Source organism: Bombina bombina, chromosome 2, assembly GCF_027579735.1.
Source record: "Bombina bombina isolate aBomBom1 chromosome 2, aBomBom1.pri, whole genome shotgun sequence".
In the NCBI taxonomy this organism is placed as follows: Eukaryota; Metazoa; Chordata; class Amphibia; order Anura; family Bombinatoridae; genus Bombina; species Bombina bombina.
In genome coordinates, this window is record NC_069500.1 from 1,063,844,312 (window position 1) to 1,063,861,255 (window position 16,944).

Here is a 16,944-nt window from a genome sequence, read left to right on the forward strand (position 1 = left end):
TGAATTGCTACAAGTTGCATGATTTGAAACAATTTTGATTAAAAATATCTAAAGCATACACATATATCTACATGTCCAATCTAATTTTGTATTGGTTTTAAATGGCAATATATTATTTATTTAGTTTCAGATAATATTGATAATATTTTGAAAAAAGTAGCAGCACTGAAAGAGTTAAAGATTGGAATTTATGTGTGGGTGTGCCAAAAGCTACAGGGTCCTAGTACTGGGAGTGTTTTGCATCACTTAGTGTTTTTCTAGCAAAATGGCTGGCGATATAATCCTTGTGGCTGCTGTTTCTCTGCTTTCTGCTTGTCAGCAAGGTAAGACAAGAATTTCAGTGGAAAACCGTTTCACTAGTCAACAGTTAAAGAATATAGCTGCTTTCCTTGCAATGTATATAATTTTCTTTTCTGTACAGGTCATTAATCTTATTATAGCAATACCAGAGATGTATATAGTATTTTTCTATGTTACATCATAATTAATAATTATCATTTGTGTATTTGTAATGTCAGAAGAAGGCTATTGAATCTGTACTTTAAAGGGACATGAAACCCAATTTGTTTCTTTCATAATTTAGATAGAACATGCAAATTTAAACAACTTTCTAATTTACTTCTATTATCTAATTTGCTTCATTCTCTTGATATTCTTTGCTGAAAAGCATATCTAGATAGGCTCAGTAGCTGATGATTGGTGGCTGCACATAGATGCCTTTTATGATTGGCTCACCCATGTGCATTGCTATTTCTTCAACAAAGGATATCTAGAAATGAAGCAAAATAGATTATAGAAGTAATTTGAAATGTTGTTTAAAATTGTATTCTCTATATGAATCATGAAAGAAAAATGTTGGGTTTAGTGTCCCTTTAATGTAAAATTTATTTAGAGTTATAAAAGTAATGCAATATATTTAGAGTCATAAAAGCCCACCTTCTCTGACTGAAGGGATAATGAAATATAAAAAGCCTTTAAACAGACTTACATGAAAGTTGTATGAGAAGTGGTGATATCCCTTTAACTCCTTGTAAAGAACTTTAGACGGGGGGGGGTGGGGGGAAGCACAACTTCAGTAACATATAACACTGTGATATCCAACTGAGAATACAGTGTATCTTTCTTACTCTCACATGGAAAAATCTACTTTCTACAAAAAAAATTTAAACATTAGAAACATTTAGTTTGAAAGACAAAAAGATCTATCATCTGCTTAATGCTGTTTCATTTTGTAAAACAATTGTTTACCAAACACTTCCAGCATGAAACCTAAAAGTTACAGGAATTTAAACAAGGTGTTATATTACTGCAATTTAATTTCTACGATCAGTAGCCTGTATAGTTTTTAAAGGGCTATAACATTTAAAAAAATAATAATGATTCAGATAGAGTATACAATTAAAAAAACAGCAATTTACTTCTGTTATTAAATATACCTCTTTATTTAGTATCCTTGGTTGAATCTTATTTGTCTCTGATCATAGTGAGGTAGACTCAGGAGGGTTCCTTTGGCACTATATGTATGTATGTATGTAAGCATTAACCCCTTTTCTGACATCTACAGACAGCAGTCATAACCCGGTCTGTCACTAATGCACAGAACTGATATTAACCACTCACAACCCTCTATACCAGTAACACACAGACATTAACTATTAATCTTTTTATGCTAGTAACACACAGAACAGATTAACCCCTTTATACTAACAGACTTTATTTACTGCATGGGATTCCTGATGTTATGTTTGTACTCTCAAATTAGTATTGTAAAATCCCACTTAACACTAATAAAACTGCATCTTAAACATATTTGAAAAAATTACATAGTAGATGATGCCATACAATGCTCAATGAAATCTCTATCCTTTAAAGGAGCATAATAAAATGACGTTCTAATTAGTTAGAGCTAGTGATGTCGCAAATAGTTCACCGGAGAACAGTTCCCAGCGAATATAGCTTGTTCGCATTCTCCGCGGAGGGCGAACATATGCGATGTTCGGTCCGCCCCATATTCGTCATCATTGAGTAAACTTTGACCCTGTATCTCACAGTTTGCATACACATTACAGCCAATCAGCAGCAGACCCTCCCTTCCAGATCCTCCCAGCTCCTGGGCAGCAGCCATTTTAGATTCATTCTGATCCTGCATTCTTAGTGAGAGGAGGGATAGTGTAGCTGCTGCTGATTTTATAGGGAAATTGATAGCTAGGCTAGTGTATTCAGTGTCCACTACAGTCCTGAAGGACTCATCTGATCTCTGCTGTAAGGACAGCCCCCCAAAAAGCCCTTTTTAGGGCTACATCAGTCGTTTTTTTTTTTTTTTCTTTGTAATCTAATAGCAGTTGCCTGCCTGGCATTGCCAGCCTGTGTGTCAGACTCACAGCATATACTGTGCCTACTTGCTCAGTGCCACCACTCATATCTGGTGTAACATTAGTGTAAATTTAAAAAAAAAAACTTTTACATCAGTCTGCTAGTGTAATCTAATTTCAGTTGCCAGGCCAGCCTGCCACTGCCAGCCTGTGTGTCAGGCTCACAGCATATACTGTGCCTACTTGCTCAGTGCCACCACTCATATCTGGTGTAACATTAGTGTAAATTAAAAAAAAAAAAAACTTTTACATCAGTCTGCTAGTGTAATCTAATTTCAGTTGCCAGGCCAGCCTGCCACTGCCAGCCTGCGTGTCAGGCTCACAGCATATACTGTGCCTACTTGCTCAGTGCCACCACTCATATCTGGCTGGTATAACAGTAGTGTAATTTAAAAAAAAAAAAACTTTTACATCAGTCTGCTAGTGTAATCTAATAGCAGTTGCCCGCCTGCCACTGCCAGACTCACAGCATATACTGTGCCTACTTGCCCAGTGCCACCACCACTCATATTATCTTGTTTAATAGTAGTGTAAGTGTACATTTAAAAATAAAAAAACTATTTTGACTGTGAAACATCAGTCTGCTTTTTTGTGTCAGGCTCACAGCATATACTGTGCCCACTGGTCCAGTGCCACCACTCATATTATCTTGTTTTATAGTAGTGTAAGTGTACATTTTAAAAATAAAAAAAACTATTTTGACTGTGAAACATCAGTCTGCTTTTTTGTGTCAAGCTCACAGCGTATACTGTGCCCACTTGCCCAGTGCCATCACTCATATTATCTTGTTTAATAGTAGTGTCAGTGTACATTTAAAAAAAATAAAAAAAACTATTTTGACTGTGAAACATCAGTCTGCTTTTTTGTGTCAAGCTCACAGCGTATACTGTGCCCACTTGCCCAGTGCCACCACTCATATTATCTTGTTTTATAGTAGTGTAAGTGTACATTTTAAAAATAAAAAAAACTATTTTGACTGTGAAACATCAGTCTGGTTTTTTGTGTCAGGCTCACAGTGTATACTGTGCCCACTCACAGTAGCTTGCACGCATAGTAGCACTAATTGAAAAAAAAAATGACAGGCAGAGGCAGGCCAACCTGAAGAGGCCGTCGTGGTCATAGTGCTGTGATTCCCTTTGGCCATAGAATAATGCCCAGTGTTAGGCCACGTACCATGAACACGAAACGTTCTGATGAAATAGTTGACTTTATAACACAGGACACCCAATCTTCTACAGCTTCCGCTCGTAACCTTGACGCACCATCCTCCTCCTCTAGCTTAGCTTCGGGCACCTCTCAACTTACCACTCGCCCGCCTGCCACCACCACCGACACTAGCACCACAGCCGCCTCACTTGATCTGTCAGAGGAGTTATGTACACCTCAGTGTGAAGAAATGAGTGATGTGCAACCATCATTGACAGAGGATGTAGATAACTGTGATATGTCTCAGTCAGGGAGCATTACAGACATGGACGACGCACGGTGTGATGATGATGATGATGTTGTACCCGTCGTTGCTTCCGTTGTTGAGTTGTCAGATACAAGTGAAGGGGTTGATGATGATGATGCGTCCGTGGATGTCACGTGGGCGCCCGGTAGAAGAGAAGAAGAACAGGTGGAAAGTTCAGATGGGGAGATAGAGAGGAGCAGGAGGAGGAGACGAGTTGGAAGCAGGGGGAGGTCGTCGCAAGGAGCTAGTGGCACAGTCAGACAGCATGCATCGGCACCCGGGGTCAGTCAGACAGCACGCCAATCAACGCATGCTGTTGCCACCACCAGAATGCCGTCATCGCAGAGCTCAGCAGTGTGGCATTTTTTTTATGTGTGACAACCGCAATGTCATTTGCAACCTGTGCCAAAAAAAACTGAGTCGTGGGAAGTCTAACACCCACCTAGGTACAACTACTTTGCGAAGGCACATGATCTCACATCACAAACGCCTATGAGATGAACACATGAGGACAAGCAGCACACAAACTCAAAGCCGCCATCCTCCTCCTGGTCCAGCATCTTCAGCCACGTCAACCACTGCTGTGCTCCTTGCCCCCTCTCAACCATCCGCCAATCCGTCTCTCTTCCGGAGCAGTTCCTGGTCATCTGCCCACAGTCAGGTGTTTGTCAAGGACATGTTTGAGCGTAAGAAGCCAATGTCACCAAGTCACCCCCTTGCCCAGCGTCTGACTGCTGGCTTGTCTGAACTCTTAGCCCGCCAGCTTTTACCATACAAGCTGGTGGAGTCTGAGGCGTTCAAATAATTTGTAGCTATTGGGACACCGCAGTGGAAGGTACCCGGGCGAAATTTCTTTGCACAAAAGGCAATCCCCAATCTGTACTTGATTGTGCGAAAGGAAGTAATGGCATGTCTGGCACACAGCGTTGGGGCAAGGGTCCATCTGACCACTGATAGCTGGTCTGCAAAGCATGGTCAGGGCAGGTATATCACCTACACTGCGCATTGGGTAAACCTGCTGATGGCTGCCAAGCATGGAATGCCTGGCTCTGCAGAGGAGTTGGTGACACCGCCACGACTTGCAGGCAGGCCTGCTGCCACCTCCTCTACTCCTCCTACTCCATCCTCTTCCATAACCTCCTCAGCTGTGTCCTCTTCTGCTGCTGCGTCTTGCTCCACATCAACGGCACCCCCCAGCTCCCCAGGTACTATTCCACATCCCGGATACAGCAGTGTCACGCCGTCTTGGGGTTGACTTGCCTGAAAGCAGAGAGTCACACCGCACCAGCACTCCTGTCCGCCCTGAACGCACAGGTGGATCAGTGGCTGACTCCGCACCAACTGGAGATCGGCATAGTGGTTTCTGACAACGGAAGTAATTTTGTGGCGGCATTAAAATTGGGCAAGTTGACACATGTGCCGTGCATGGCACATGTGTGTAATCTGATTGTACAACGCTTTGTGCATAAGTACCCAGGCTTACAGGACATCCTGAAGCAGGCCAGGAAGGTTTGTGGCCATTTCAGGCGTTCCTACACGGCCATGGTGCACTTGTCAGATATCCAGTGGCGAAACAACCTGCCAGTGAGGCGCTTGATTTGCGACAGCCCGACACGTTGGAATTCAACATTCCTAATGTTCGACCGCCTGCTCCAACAAGAAAAAGCTGTTAACGAGTATTTGTATGACCGGGGTGCTAGGACAGCCTCTGGGGAGCTGGGGATTTTTTTGCCATGTTACTGGACGCTCATGCGCAATGCCTGTAGGCTCATGCGTCCTTTTTGAGGAGGTGACAAACCTTGTCAGTCGCACTGAAGGCACCATCAGCGACATCATACCATTTGTTTTCTTCCTGGAGCGTGCCCTGCGAAGAGTGCTGGATCAGGCCGTAGATGAGCGTGAAGAGGAAGAGTTGTGGTCTCCATCACCACCAGAAAAAGCCTTATCAGCATAGCTTGCTGGACCAGCGGCAACACAGGAAGAGGATTGTGAGGAAGAGGAGTCAGAGGAGGAATGTGGCTTTGAGGAGGAGGAGGAGGAAGACCAAGCACAACAGGCATCCCAGGGTGCTCATTGTTGTGACCTATCTGGTACCCGTGGTGTTGTACGTGGCTGGGGGGAAGAAGATACCTTCAGTGAGGACGAGGAACGGGACATGAGTAGCTCGGCATCCAACCTTGTGCAAATGGGGTCTTTCATGCTGTCGTGCCTGTTGAGGGACACTCGTATAAAAAAGCTGAAGGAGAACGAACTGTACTGGGTGTCCACGCTACTAGACCCCATAAGCATAAAGTGACTGAAATGTTACCGAATTCCCGCAAGTCGGAAAGGATGGAGCAGATCAAAAATAAATTAAAAAGTATGCTTTACACAGCTTATAAGGGTGATGTCACAGCACAACGGGAATCTAACAGGGCAAGAGATGAAAGTAATACTCCTCCTCCCACGACCATGCCAGCAAGGACAGGACGCTTTCCAGACGTGTTGTTGATGGAGGACATGCGGACCTTTTTAACTCCTATGCATCGCCACAGCCCTTCGGGATCCAGCCTCAGAGAACGACTCAACCGACAGGTAGCAGACTACCTCACATTAACTGCGGATCTCGACACTCTGAGGAGAGATGAACCCCTTGACTACTGGGTGTGCAGGCTTGACCTGTGGCCTGAGCTATCCCAATTTGCAATTGAACTTCTGGCCTGCCCCGCTTCAAGTGTCCTGTCAGAAAGGACCTTCAGTGCAGCAGGAGGTATTGTCACTGAGAAGAGAAGTCGCCTAGGTCAAAAAAGTCTTGATTACCTCACCTTTATTAAAATGAATGAGGGATGGATCCCGAAGGGACTGACATTGGGCGATACATTCAAGTAAAAAAGGCCTGATGAGATGAGCTGCCTTGGGCTAAAAATGGTCCACACGCTGCTGTATTTTATCTTCGAATGCTGGATGACTTGCGTGACTTATCCTCCAACAACTAGGGTTCAAGCCGCAATGTTTTAGGGCACTTTCTAACTGTCAAACAAACATCAATTTTTCTGGCCGCTGCTACAATACCTAATTTTTCAGGCATGTGTACATGCCTAATTTTTCTGGCCTCTGGGGCTGCACTGTGGCTTCAAAACCCAAACCAAAAAGAGGCACATAACAGGGATTAAACTGCTAAGAATAGTACTACTTAACACACCACTCATTTATGGTGGCACAGTAGATTGCATGCGCAGTGCCCCAAATTTGAAGTAGGAGGACCGACCAAGCATCTTTTTCCATCTCCCGGTTCCTAAAATCCATGCCATATACACCTCCCCTGGCGCCGCAACTGCCTCTGGGAACCTTACCATGGGTCGCAGACTGCACGTCTTGTAATTCTCTGTCTGGGAAATTATATATTTATCAAATCTATCTAACTATCAATCGTATCTATCAAATGTATATTGTATCTATTGATCTATGTAATCTATGTATCTATCTATCTATCTCGTGGTTGTGCAGATGGACTGTTTGCGGTTGTTTGCAGTGCGTTACACGGTAAGTTTGGTCTGTCACTGTGAAGCGGGCGTAACCCTTACACTACCTGATCGATACAACATCATACCTGATGTTTTAAAGCACGTTATTCCAAACAATTTAGGAATGTTAGGTGATTTATGCCCTTTATGGCTTAAAACCAGACTCTGCATCAACTATGTAATTTTCTGTGGGAGTTTTGCCATGGATCCCCCTCCGGCATGCCACAGTCCAGGTGTTAGTCCCCAGAAGAGTCCCTGTTGGTTTTAAAGTTCGCATGCCTATTGAAGTCAATGGCGGTTCGCCCGGTTCGCGAACAGTTGCAAAAGTTCGAGTCCGCCGTTCGCGAACCGTAATTTTTAGGTTCGCGACATCACTAGTTAGAGCATGTGATTTTAAGACTAGCAACCTTGTATTACTATGTGTTTAACCTCCACAAGGACTATTGTGCCCCTTTAAAGGAACGTGTTAGTTAAATATGATCAGACCTTGGATCCTAAGGGGCGCTAGTTTAAAAAATAAATAAATTACAAACAGTACTATAATGGTAATAATACCAGTGTGAAATAACAAATTACATACTAAACTCTCAAAGGGAGTGTCTGAATCTGTCCATATAGTATAGCACAATCCAAATAAGTCCTGGTATAGTTGATTCTAATTCCAACAAGATGGTCTTGTGTATCTGGATAACACAGTTCACAGCAGCTCTACAGCAGTAAAATGTGACAAGCATAACATTGAATAGCAAAAATAAGTCCTTGCTTTTTTCCATGAAGCTTCCATGTGTTTGCTCTAGATTGGCTGCATGTAGTGCTTTTGACACTTTCAGTAGAGGGGAGGATTTAAAGGACCAGTAAATACAAAAGATTTTCATAATCAAATGTATGATAAAAAGACAATGCAATAGCACTTAGTCAGAACTTCAAATGAGTAGTAGATTTTTTTCTGACAAATTTCAAAGTACATTTCCACTCCCCTTGTACCATGTGACAGCAATCAGCCAATCACCAATGCACATACGTATATTCTGTGAGTTTTTTCACATGCTCATTAGGGAGCTGGGGAGTAAAAAAGTGTAAATATAAAAAGACTGTGCACATTTTGTTAATGGAAGTAAATTGGAAAGTTGTTTAAAATTGCCTGCTCTATCTGAATCGTTAAAGTTGAATTTGACCTGAGTGTCCCTTTAACGTGTGCTATGTTTAACAATAGTGATCTTTATAATGCTTTTTAGTAAAAGATCAAGATTAAATGTCCGTTTAGGTTGTACCATTTGGGAGCAAAGTGCAGACTTGAGAGTTATCGGATTTGCGCTGATAAGAATAAGAGTATCTGTGGCTAAGTTCATATGATAATTAAACAGTGATGTCACTATGGATTATGGTTTTTTTTTATATTTTATCTTTTATTTTTTTGCTATCTTTGAAGTCATGTGTTTATAAGAACTGCTGACTAATTCTATCTCTTTTTCAGCTTACTTTGCGAAAATGGTAGGAAAATCCAGAATAAAACACAAAATAACGCCGCCAGCAGTGACCGGCCATGCAGAATTCGAGAGAACATTCAGAGCGCAGTAAGATGAGGACAACAAAATCTATTTTTCTTCACAAAATTGTTGTTCTAAAAAAGGATTATCAAATGTACCCACGGTTTCTGGCTTTTGGACATTTCCGGCATTAGATTTATTAGAACAGAAGATAGAATCAAAATGTCTGTACTTTCACAAATATTTTGAGATGCACTTCTGTACCAATCTATACAGTGTAAATTCTGAGACCGTTTTTTTAGATCCATAAATAATAAATTGTTCATTGACATCACTAAGTAAATTCTTAAAGGGACAGTCTACTTGAAAATGTTTATTGTTTAAAAATATAGATAATCCCTTTTATTACCCATTCCCCAGTTTTGCATAACCAACACTGTTATATTAATATACGTTTTACATCTGTGATTAACTTGTATATAAGCCTCTGCAGGCTGTCCCTTATCTCAGAGCATTTGACAGACTTGCATTTTAGCTAATCAGTACTTACTCATAAATAACTCCATAGGAGTGAGCACAATGTTATCCATATGGCACACAAACACTAGCACTGTCTAACTGTAAAAAACTGAGGTGGCCTTCAAGAAGTTAGCATATGAGCCGCCTACCTAGGTTAAAGCTTTCAACAAAGAATACTAAGAAAACAAAGCAAATTTGAGGACAAAATTAAATTGGAATGCTGTTTAAAATTGCATGCCCTATCTGAATTATGAAACTTTACTAGACTGTCCCTTTAAATTGTATACTTTCTTCACCATATATAATTTTGATGTCTAAGGGCAAGATTACAAGTGGAGCATTAATTTATTGCGCAATAAATAACCAGCCATTACAAGTGAGATCAGATCTCTGGTTATTTGTATTAATGTGCCCCAATTGCCCTCAAAATACAGTGTAGTGTATTTTATTAAAAAATAAAAATTGTAGCACTTTTTTTTTTTTAATAAAATAACTGCACTAGACAGTAGTAGTATTTTGGGCGTAAACTTGGCGGGTATTAGTGTTAGAAAAAAAAAATGGCACTGAAAAGTGCCTTTACATTGCAGTCTATGGGAACTGTGTGTTCCCAGTAAATATATGTTTTTATGTGTTTATATGTGTATTTATACATATATATATACATACACACATATATATATATATATAATCATATACATATATTTACAATTAGCTGCCATGGCTGCCTGACTTAGCTGTGCTTTGGTTCTGTGACGTGTATGACGGCATCAGAACGAGGCTCCCATTGGAAGTGTGCTCTCTTGAGCGCAATGCTTCCCAGCAATTGCTGTCAACTTGTAATACCAGTGCACATTACTGTGCATAGTATTACTCACTGTAGCACAAATATCGCTTTCACAAAAGCAATATTTAGCGCTCCACTTGTAATCTGGCCCTAAATAAGCTATCCTATTTTTTTTTATTAACAACTAGGAAGTTGGCCATAATCATAGACATCTTCTGCTTTTTTTTATCCATTATTGATGATATGTACGAAAATGTGAAAGGTGTACTCAGGCGCCAACAATACTGAGGCTAAGGTAAAAAATGAGGATTTATTACATATAATCACAAAATATACATATACATATACATATAAAGCTGCATGGATCCACGCTAAAATGGTCTAAAAAATTATTATTAAAAAACAATCTAAAAACAATCTAAAAACAATCTATCATAGATGTGAGGAACAGACTGTTAAGTGTGTCCCACTGCGGTACAATTGGTCCCTAAAAGTTACTGAGGGACTAAATTAAACTGGTGGTAGTTACATAGTGGATGTAAGTGACCTTGTGATGAATGTTAAATTGCAACAATTAAAACATAGCAAATCCTGGAGAATGTGGAAATAATAAAATAAAAAATATTGTGACAGTGTGTACGGTGCCCCTAAAAAGGGGGGGTGGGGTGCTGAAAACCTGAAAAGTTCAAAAAATGTTCCAAACAAATTCCAATGTGATTCCAAAAAAATATAAATACAAAACAATTCTGTGCTGTGTCTTAAATGTGTCCTAAATGGTTTACAGAGGTCCTGTTAATGTCCAAAAAATATAAAGTCCAAAAAATTAAAGTAGAAGTCAATTTTCTCTGTGCTTATCCGGTGTGGTATATCATTCAGTGCACACAAAAAAAAAAAAAAAAAAAAAAAAAAATTATAATAAAATATAAAAATCCAACAGAAAAATAGCAAAAATTAGCAAAAGATAGCAATAAATAAAAATAATAATAACAGAAAAAAACCTGCGAAGAGAAGATGAGACACAATGTGTGAAACCTTTTCAGAAATATCCTCCTAATGAAATAGAGCTTACCAGGTCTACGCGTTTCGGCCTCTCTTAGGCCTTTATCAAGACTGAATGGTAAGCTATTGATGTTGGCCTTTTATAGGGCCTTTAGTATTGTGACCGGAAATGGAAGCAGTTAGTGACTTCCGGTTTTCGTTAACAGTTATATTTCACATTAATATTGTTAATGGTCTTATTTTATAAGTTGTGATATCCTCCTGTAAGATATTTATTTACATTACCTCTTGCTTTTTACTTTTTATCTTCACTGTTTGCTTTCAATCCTTAGCCTCTGTGTACCTAATGACGTCACTTCCGGTTTGGGTCCGTGATTTATAATTAAAACAGTTTAGCTCTTAGTTCCCCTGCTAAGGATTGCCCTCTTATTGATTACCGAGATTATTCTTCTGTTAGAATATTTGGTAAGGGGTATGTGTAATGATCGGATTACGCGAGTTACTGCGTTCCGATTTTCTAAGGATCCCATTGGTCGTGACGTCATTGGTTGGCGGTGTTGGTTGGCGGTACGCGATTCTTAGCCTTCTTCCTTTTGTAAATAGTGAGGGTGTGTCCGGTCCCCTGAACTCTGATTGGGTGTCTATTTGTATACATAGTACTGGATATTCTTTTAACTCCATCGCTGTTTGCAGATGTTACTATTGTTATTGAGGGGGGATATTTATGTTCGCTCAAACAATTTCTATAGTCTGTAAACAATATATAAAGTGTTTGAGAGACCTTATATTTTAATCGAGATGTTTGACTTAGGTTGCTTTTCAAAAGCATTTTATACTGTTTGAGAATATAAAAGTGTTAATCCTTAATGAATCTTATAACATTTGTAGATGCTTTTTGCTTTTCAAATCTTTATGTGCTATTGAAAATGTGTTAATAACTTATAACAGATAATGGGCATATCATGTTTTGTTTGTTACGTGTAAGAAATGTAATCAGAAACACTGTTAAGGGTGTATAATACATATATACTTATCCCTTACTGTGAGTGGTTTTCCAAAAATTTCTAATTATTTTAAATTGTTTTCATACATAGTATAAAATTTCTTATCGACTATAGATTGACAGCGGTTCTGTCATCTTGTCCAATTAGTTGGTGGGGGAGGAGGGGGGAGGGTAATCATTCTAAGTACTAATCATATTCTATTTTAAAAGGCAGTCAGCCAGATCTGGCTTTTAGGTCTGGCGTCTTCATCTTTATCTGGATGAAGTGTAATTTTTGGATGAAGTTAATTTTTAGTCTGGCTCCTTCATCTTATCTAGATAAAGTGTCATGCGATTATATGAAGATGAACTTACTTCTTTCTTTACTCATAATAGGATGGATATTTTTAATGTCTATATTCGGGCTGTAGGCATATACAATATGGACACTTCTACTACTGATCTTAACATTACTGGGAAGGATGAAACCTTCTATTTTTTATTTATTTATTTATAGATGATCATCATATTCCAGATTGTCTATCTTTGAATTAGGCAGCGTTTAAATTATCTATGTTTGCTTTCTTGTCTCCTTATACATAAAAATAAAATTAAAGGATAAAGATAAAAGGATAAAAATATCAGGATAAAAATATCGCTGGTGTTGTCTGGAAAGGCTACTAGGAGTATACAGTATGTTTACTTTCACCTCTGGGTAGATTGATTTGGTCCTGTGCTACACCACTGTATTTTGGTGGATATCCCAAATTACTGGGGGCTTGACAGGGAGTTTTAGAGAGAGCTGTGGGGGAGTTAAATTTGGAGGTCAGGTATCTAGCTGTCATAGTGGATACTTGTCAGTAGGACTTACAAATTTCATTAAATCTGAGGGGGAGACTCCATTTCACCCTTGTTCCAATTTATATCTAGAGGGGAGAGTTTTTTTGAAGATTCTTGGTGAACATAATCAGATCAAATTGTATAAGTGGGAGAGATCTTCCTTATTGTTCAATCCCTTTGGGTGGAGGCAATCCAAATTAAAGATCCATCTTGACTCGGCGGTCAGTAATTTCTTTGTATAGTTTCCTCCTCTCCAGTCTTTCTGGATCTTTTGGATTCCCATAAAGGATAGTTCTTTAATATTACCTTTATGTATGGTTGAAAAATGACTGTACAGCACTGTATCCGTATTTAACTTTTCAATTAGTAGTAAATGTTCACGTATTCTATCTCTTAGAATTCTTGATGTTTGGCCTATATATTGGAGGCCACATGAACATTGTAGCATATAAACGACCCCTGCATCTTGACATCGGATTAATTCATTCACTTTGTGTTCTTCTTTGGTGATGTGACTATGGAATGTGGTGGCTTTCTTTCCACGTTTACATGCTTTGCATAGCAGGCATGGGAAAAAGCCTTTTACTTCTTTCCCAAATGTATCTAAGATCCCCTGCTTCTTCTTCTTTTCTATACTTGGGGCCAGTTTACTTCGTAAATTCTTCGTCTTTCGATATACGAATTTTGGTTTTGATGGCAGTTTATCGCCTATTATGTCATCTTCTTGCAATAGTGGCCAGTGCTTTTGGAATATTCGCTCAATTATATCTTTGTTTTCACTATATTCTGTGATCATCACCACATTAAGGCGGTCATCTTCTGTTATAGATGTTTTTTCTTTGTACTTTAGAAGTTCCTTTCTTTCTATGTTTGCAACTTCTTGGATATTCTGATCTAATGCGTCTTGGTCGTACCCTCTCTCTAGAAATTTATTCTTAATGATTTCTGCCTGTTCTCCCCACTTTTCCTCTGTCGAGCAATTCTTCTTAATCCTTAATAACTGTCCTTTTGGGATGTTACTCTTCCAGCTTCTGTGGTGGCAGCTAGTACTATGTATATAATTATTGCTGTCGACACTTTTAAAATGTGTGGATGTTTCGATCTTGCCATTTCTGACTGCAATATTCAAATCCAGAAAAATCAGCTCCTTGGTACTGCAAGTATAGGTAAACTTCAAGTTGTTCGTACTTTTATTCATGACCTCGATAGTGTAGTCCAAGTCCTCCTGAGTGCCTTTCCAGACGATGATGATGTCATCTATATAACGGCGATAGAGGACCAGGTCCGCGCCTGCTGGGCACGACTCCCAGAAGATGTTTTCCCACTTGCCCATATATAAGTTAGCATAGCTAGGCGCGAACCTGGTCCCCATTGCTGTGCCGCAAATTTGTTGGTAATAATTTCCATCGTCATGGAAATAATTGTGGGTCAATATATACTGAATACCATCTAAGATGAAGTCTTTTTGGTCCTCTGGGACTTCTGGGTCTTTATCTAGGAAGTATTTAACTGCCTCCAGACCATCTTCATGGGGGATACACGTATATAGTGACATCACATCACAGGTCGCAAAGATGTAGCCCTTCTCCCATGGGATCTCCTCAAGGAGGTTTAATATTTGCGTGGAGTCTTTGAGATATGACGGTAGCTGTTTTACATATCTTTGAAGGTTAAGATCAATGTATTCCGAGAGGTTACTACTCAAAGAACCGATACCCGAAATTATCGGTCTTCCTGGTGGTTTCTGTAATGTTTTGTGAATCTTCGGTAGATGATATATTACCGGAGTGATGGGATGGTTTATATTGATGTAGTCATATTCTTTCTTGCTTAATATTCCTTGTTCTTTAGCCTGATCCAGAATCTGCAGTAGTTCCTTCTTATATACACCTAGCGGATTTGAGGGTAGTTTTCGATATGTCTCTTGGTCTCCCAAGATCCTAGCATTTTCCAGTTTGTAGTCAGCTCGGTCCATAATGACAATTCCACCACCCTTGTCCGCTGGTTTAATGGTCAGATTGTGGTTGTCTTCTAGTGTCTTGATCGTCTTGATCTGTTGGTTTGTGAGGTTTCTTGTTCTCAACTTTAATTTTTTAGATTGTAGCTCCTTAATTTCTTTGCAGACTATTGTCTCAAATGCCTCAATTGAGGCCCCCTTGCTATTTATGGGGAAAAAAGATGACTTTGGTCTCAGGCATGTGTGTCTGTAACTGTCATTTTGTTCGTGTGGGCTCCCCATTGTTCTTTCTGTTGTTGACTTAGCAAAGAATCTTTTTAATGTGAGTTTTCGGATGAATTCTTTTGTGTTAATGAAGGTCTGGAATTTATCCAAACTTCTCGTCGGTGCAAAGGAGAGACTGAACCTGAGAATGGTGTTTTCTTCTTCAGTTAGGGTGTGCGAGCTTAAATTGAATATCCCCTCGGTATTTCCCGTGGTGTTTATTCCATTCTTCTCGCTCCCTTTCTTATTTAATTTCGCCCCTCCTCGCCTTCCTCTGTGTGTCTTCTTCTTGTCGAAGTTGTTGGGTTGTCTTGTTCTGTTTCTCTCTGTGGTCTTGGGGCTCTCTCTCTCTCTCTGCTGTATGTATGGTTCAATCCTAAAAAAGATTGATCTGTCATGATGCCTGACGCGGATCTTTGGGGTTCTTTCTGTGGTTCCATTTTTTTGGGTCGTTGTTGGATTTTCCATTCTTCCCTTGTATGCCCCTCATCTTTTCTATGAGTACTTGGTCCTTCATTCTTAGTTGGCGTTCTGTACATATTGTTCCTTCTGTGGTATGTATCATCTCTGTTGTTATTTTCCTCACGATGATAAAATTCCCTCTCGTTTTGATAGCTGTATCCATTATCATTACGTCTGTAGTGATTCATTCTCCCCTCGTAATGTTGTTGTTTTGGTGAATATTGATATTGGTAATCTCCCCTATTGTGTCTTTTATCCTGGTTATAGTCCCATCTATTGTGCCAGTTTTCCCTCCTTCTTCTGGGTGTATATTCTTCCCTCCCTCTGTATTCTCTTTCTTTATTATGTTCCCACCGGTTCCCATTATTTTGTCCTCTATTATTATAGTAGGGTCTCGGTCTGTTGTTGCCAAATGGCGTTTGAATATAGTGATGGGGTCTTGTATAATTTCTCCTATAGGATCTATTCAAGTCTTCATGTTTTGGTCTATATTGTCTAGTCATCTGTCTCCTTGAGTCATAATCATATCCCATATCCTGTTGATAATCGCCCCTTAATTTAGTGTGTGTAGTTATGTCTTCCTTTTCCCCTTCCAATTGCGTATCTATGTTTTCTTCTGTCGTGGTGTTAGTGTGTTCATCATTTTTTATCTCTTTGTTTTCTAATTCTCTTAGCAATTTTTTGGTTTTTTTCTGTATGACGTCATCTCTGATCTTTCTTATCTTTTTAAATAGGTTATCTTTCCTTTCTATAATGTCTGCGGAATCCTGTCCAGAGTGTTCTAAATTAATTAGAATTTCTTCATTTTCTTTAATTTTTAGATCCATGTGTAATGCCAATGATTCTCTATACTCTATAATAAGTCTGATCAACTGTCTAGACGTATTTATTAAGACAAGTCTCCATTTCTCAGAGATGGGGTCTGATAGAGGGAAAGCACATTCTTTATGTGTCATGAGCCCTTTTGGAATAATTTCCAAATCCAAACATTTTTTCAGAAATGCAATTTCTGCTTTGTATTTTACTTCTGAAATTAGAAGCTTTTCCAATTCCCTAAAAATAGATTGTATGTCTACAGTTTCATCTTCGTCTAGTTCAACACATATCATTTTAGTTTGCTTATTTACATTAAATGATACATCTTGGCGAAGTGAGGCTAGGGACTCCATATCTATATGTTCCAAATAATCCAGAAAAATTGTCAGTATAAATGTCGATGTAGTGGCTGCTAGAATATTACTAGGATCAGTAACTAAGAGTAGGAGGAAGGTATATCCCAGCGCCAACCAAACCTTATATGCCTGAGACAGTGGTACCTAGCT

At 39.4% G+C, this 16,944-nt stretch overlaps 1 protein-coding gene and 1 long non-coding RNA gene across 3 annotated transcripts in view; both read left to right on the forward strand.

The window, feature by feature from the left end:
• Window positions 1-265: 265 nt before the first annotated feature.
• LOC128650033 (microsomal glutathione S-transferase 2-like) overlaps window positions 266-16,944 on the forward strand; it is a 141,611-nt gene continuing 124,932 nt past the window's right edge. For both annotated transcript variants that reach the window (XM_053703688.1, XM_053703689.1), the window contains exons 1-2: window positions 266-323; window positions 8,803-8,902. In XM_053703688.1, coding sequence (XP_053559663.1) covers window positions 266-323; window positions 8,803-8,902 — 158 coding nt within the window. The remainder of the gene's footprint in view (window positions 324-8,802; window positions 8,903-16,944) is intronic.
• The window catches only part of LOC128650034 (uncharacterized), a 33,830-nt gene continuing 26,836 nt past the window's right edge, over window positions 9,951-16,944 (forward strand). The window contains exon 1 of the long non-coding RNA XR_008400714.1: window positions 9,951-10,373. This is a non-coding gene — a long non-coding RNA (uncharacterized LOC128650034). The remainder of the gene's footprint in view (window positions 10,374-16,944) is intronic.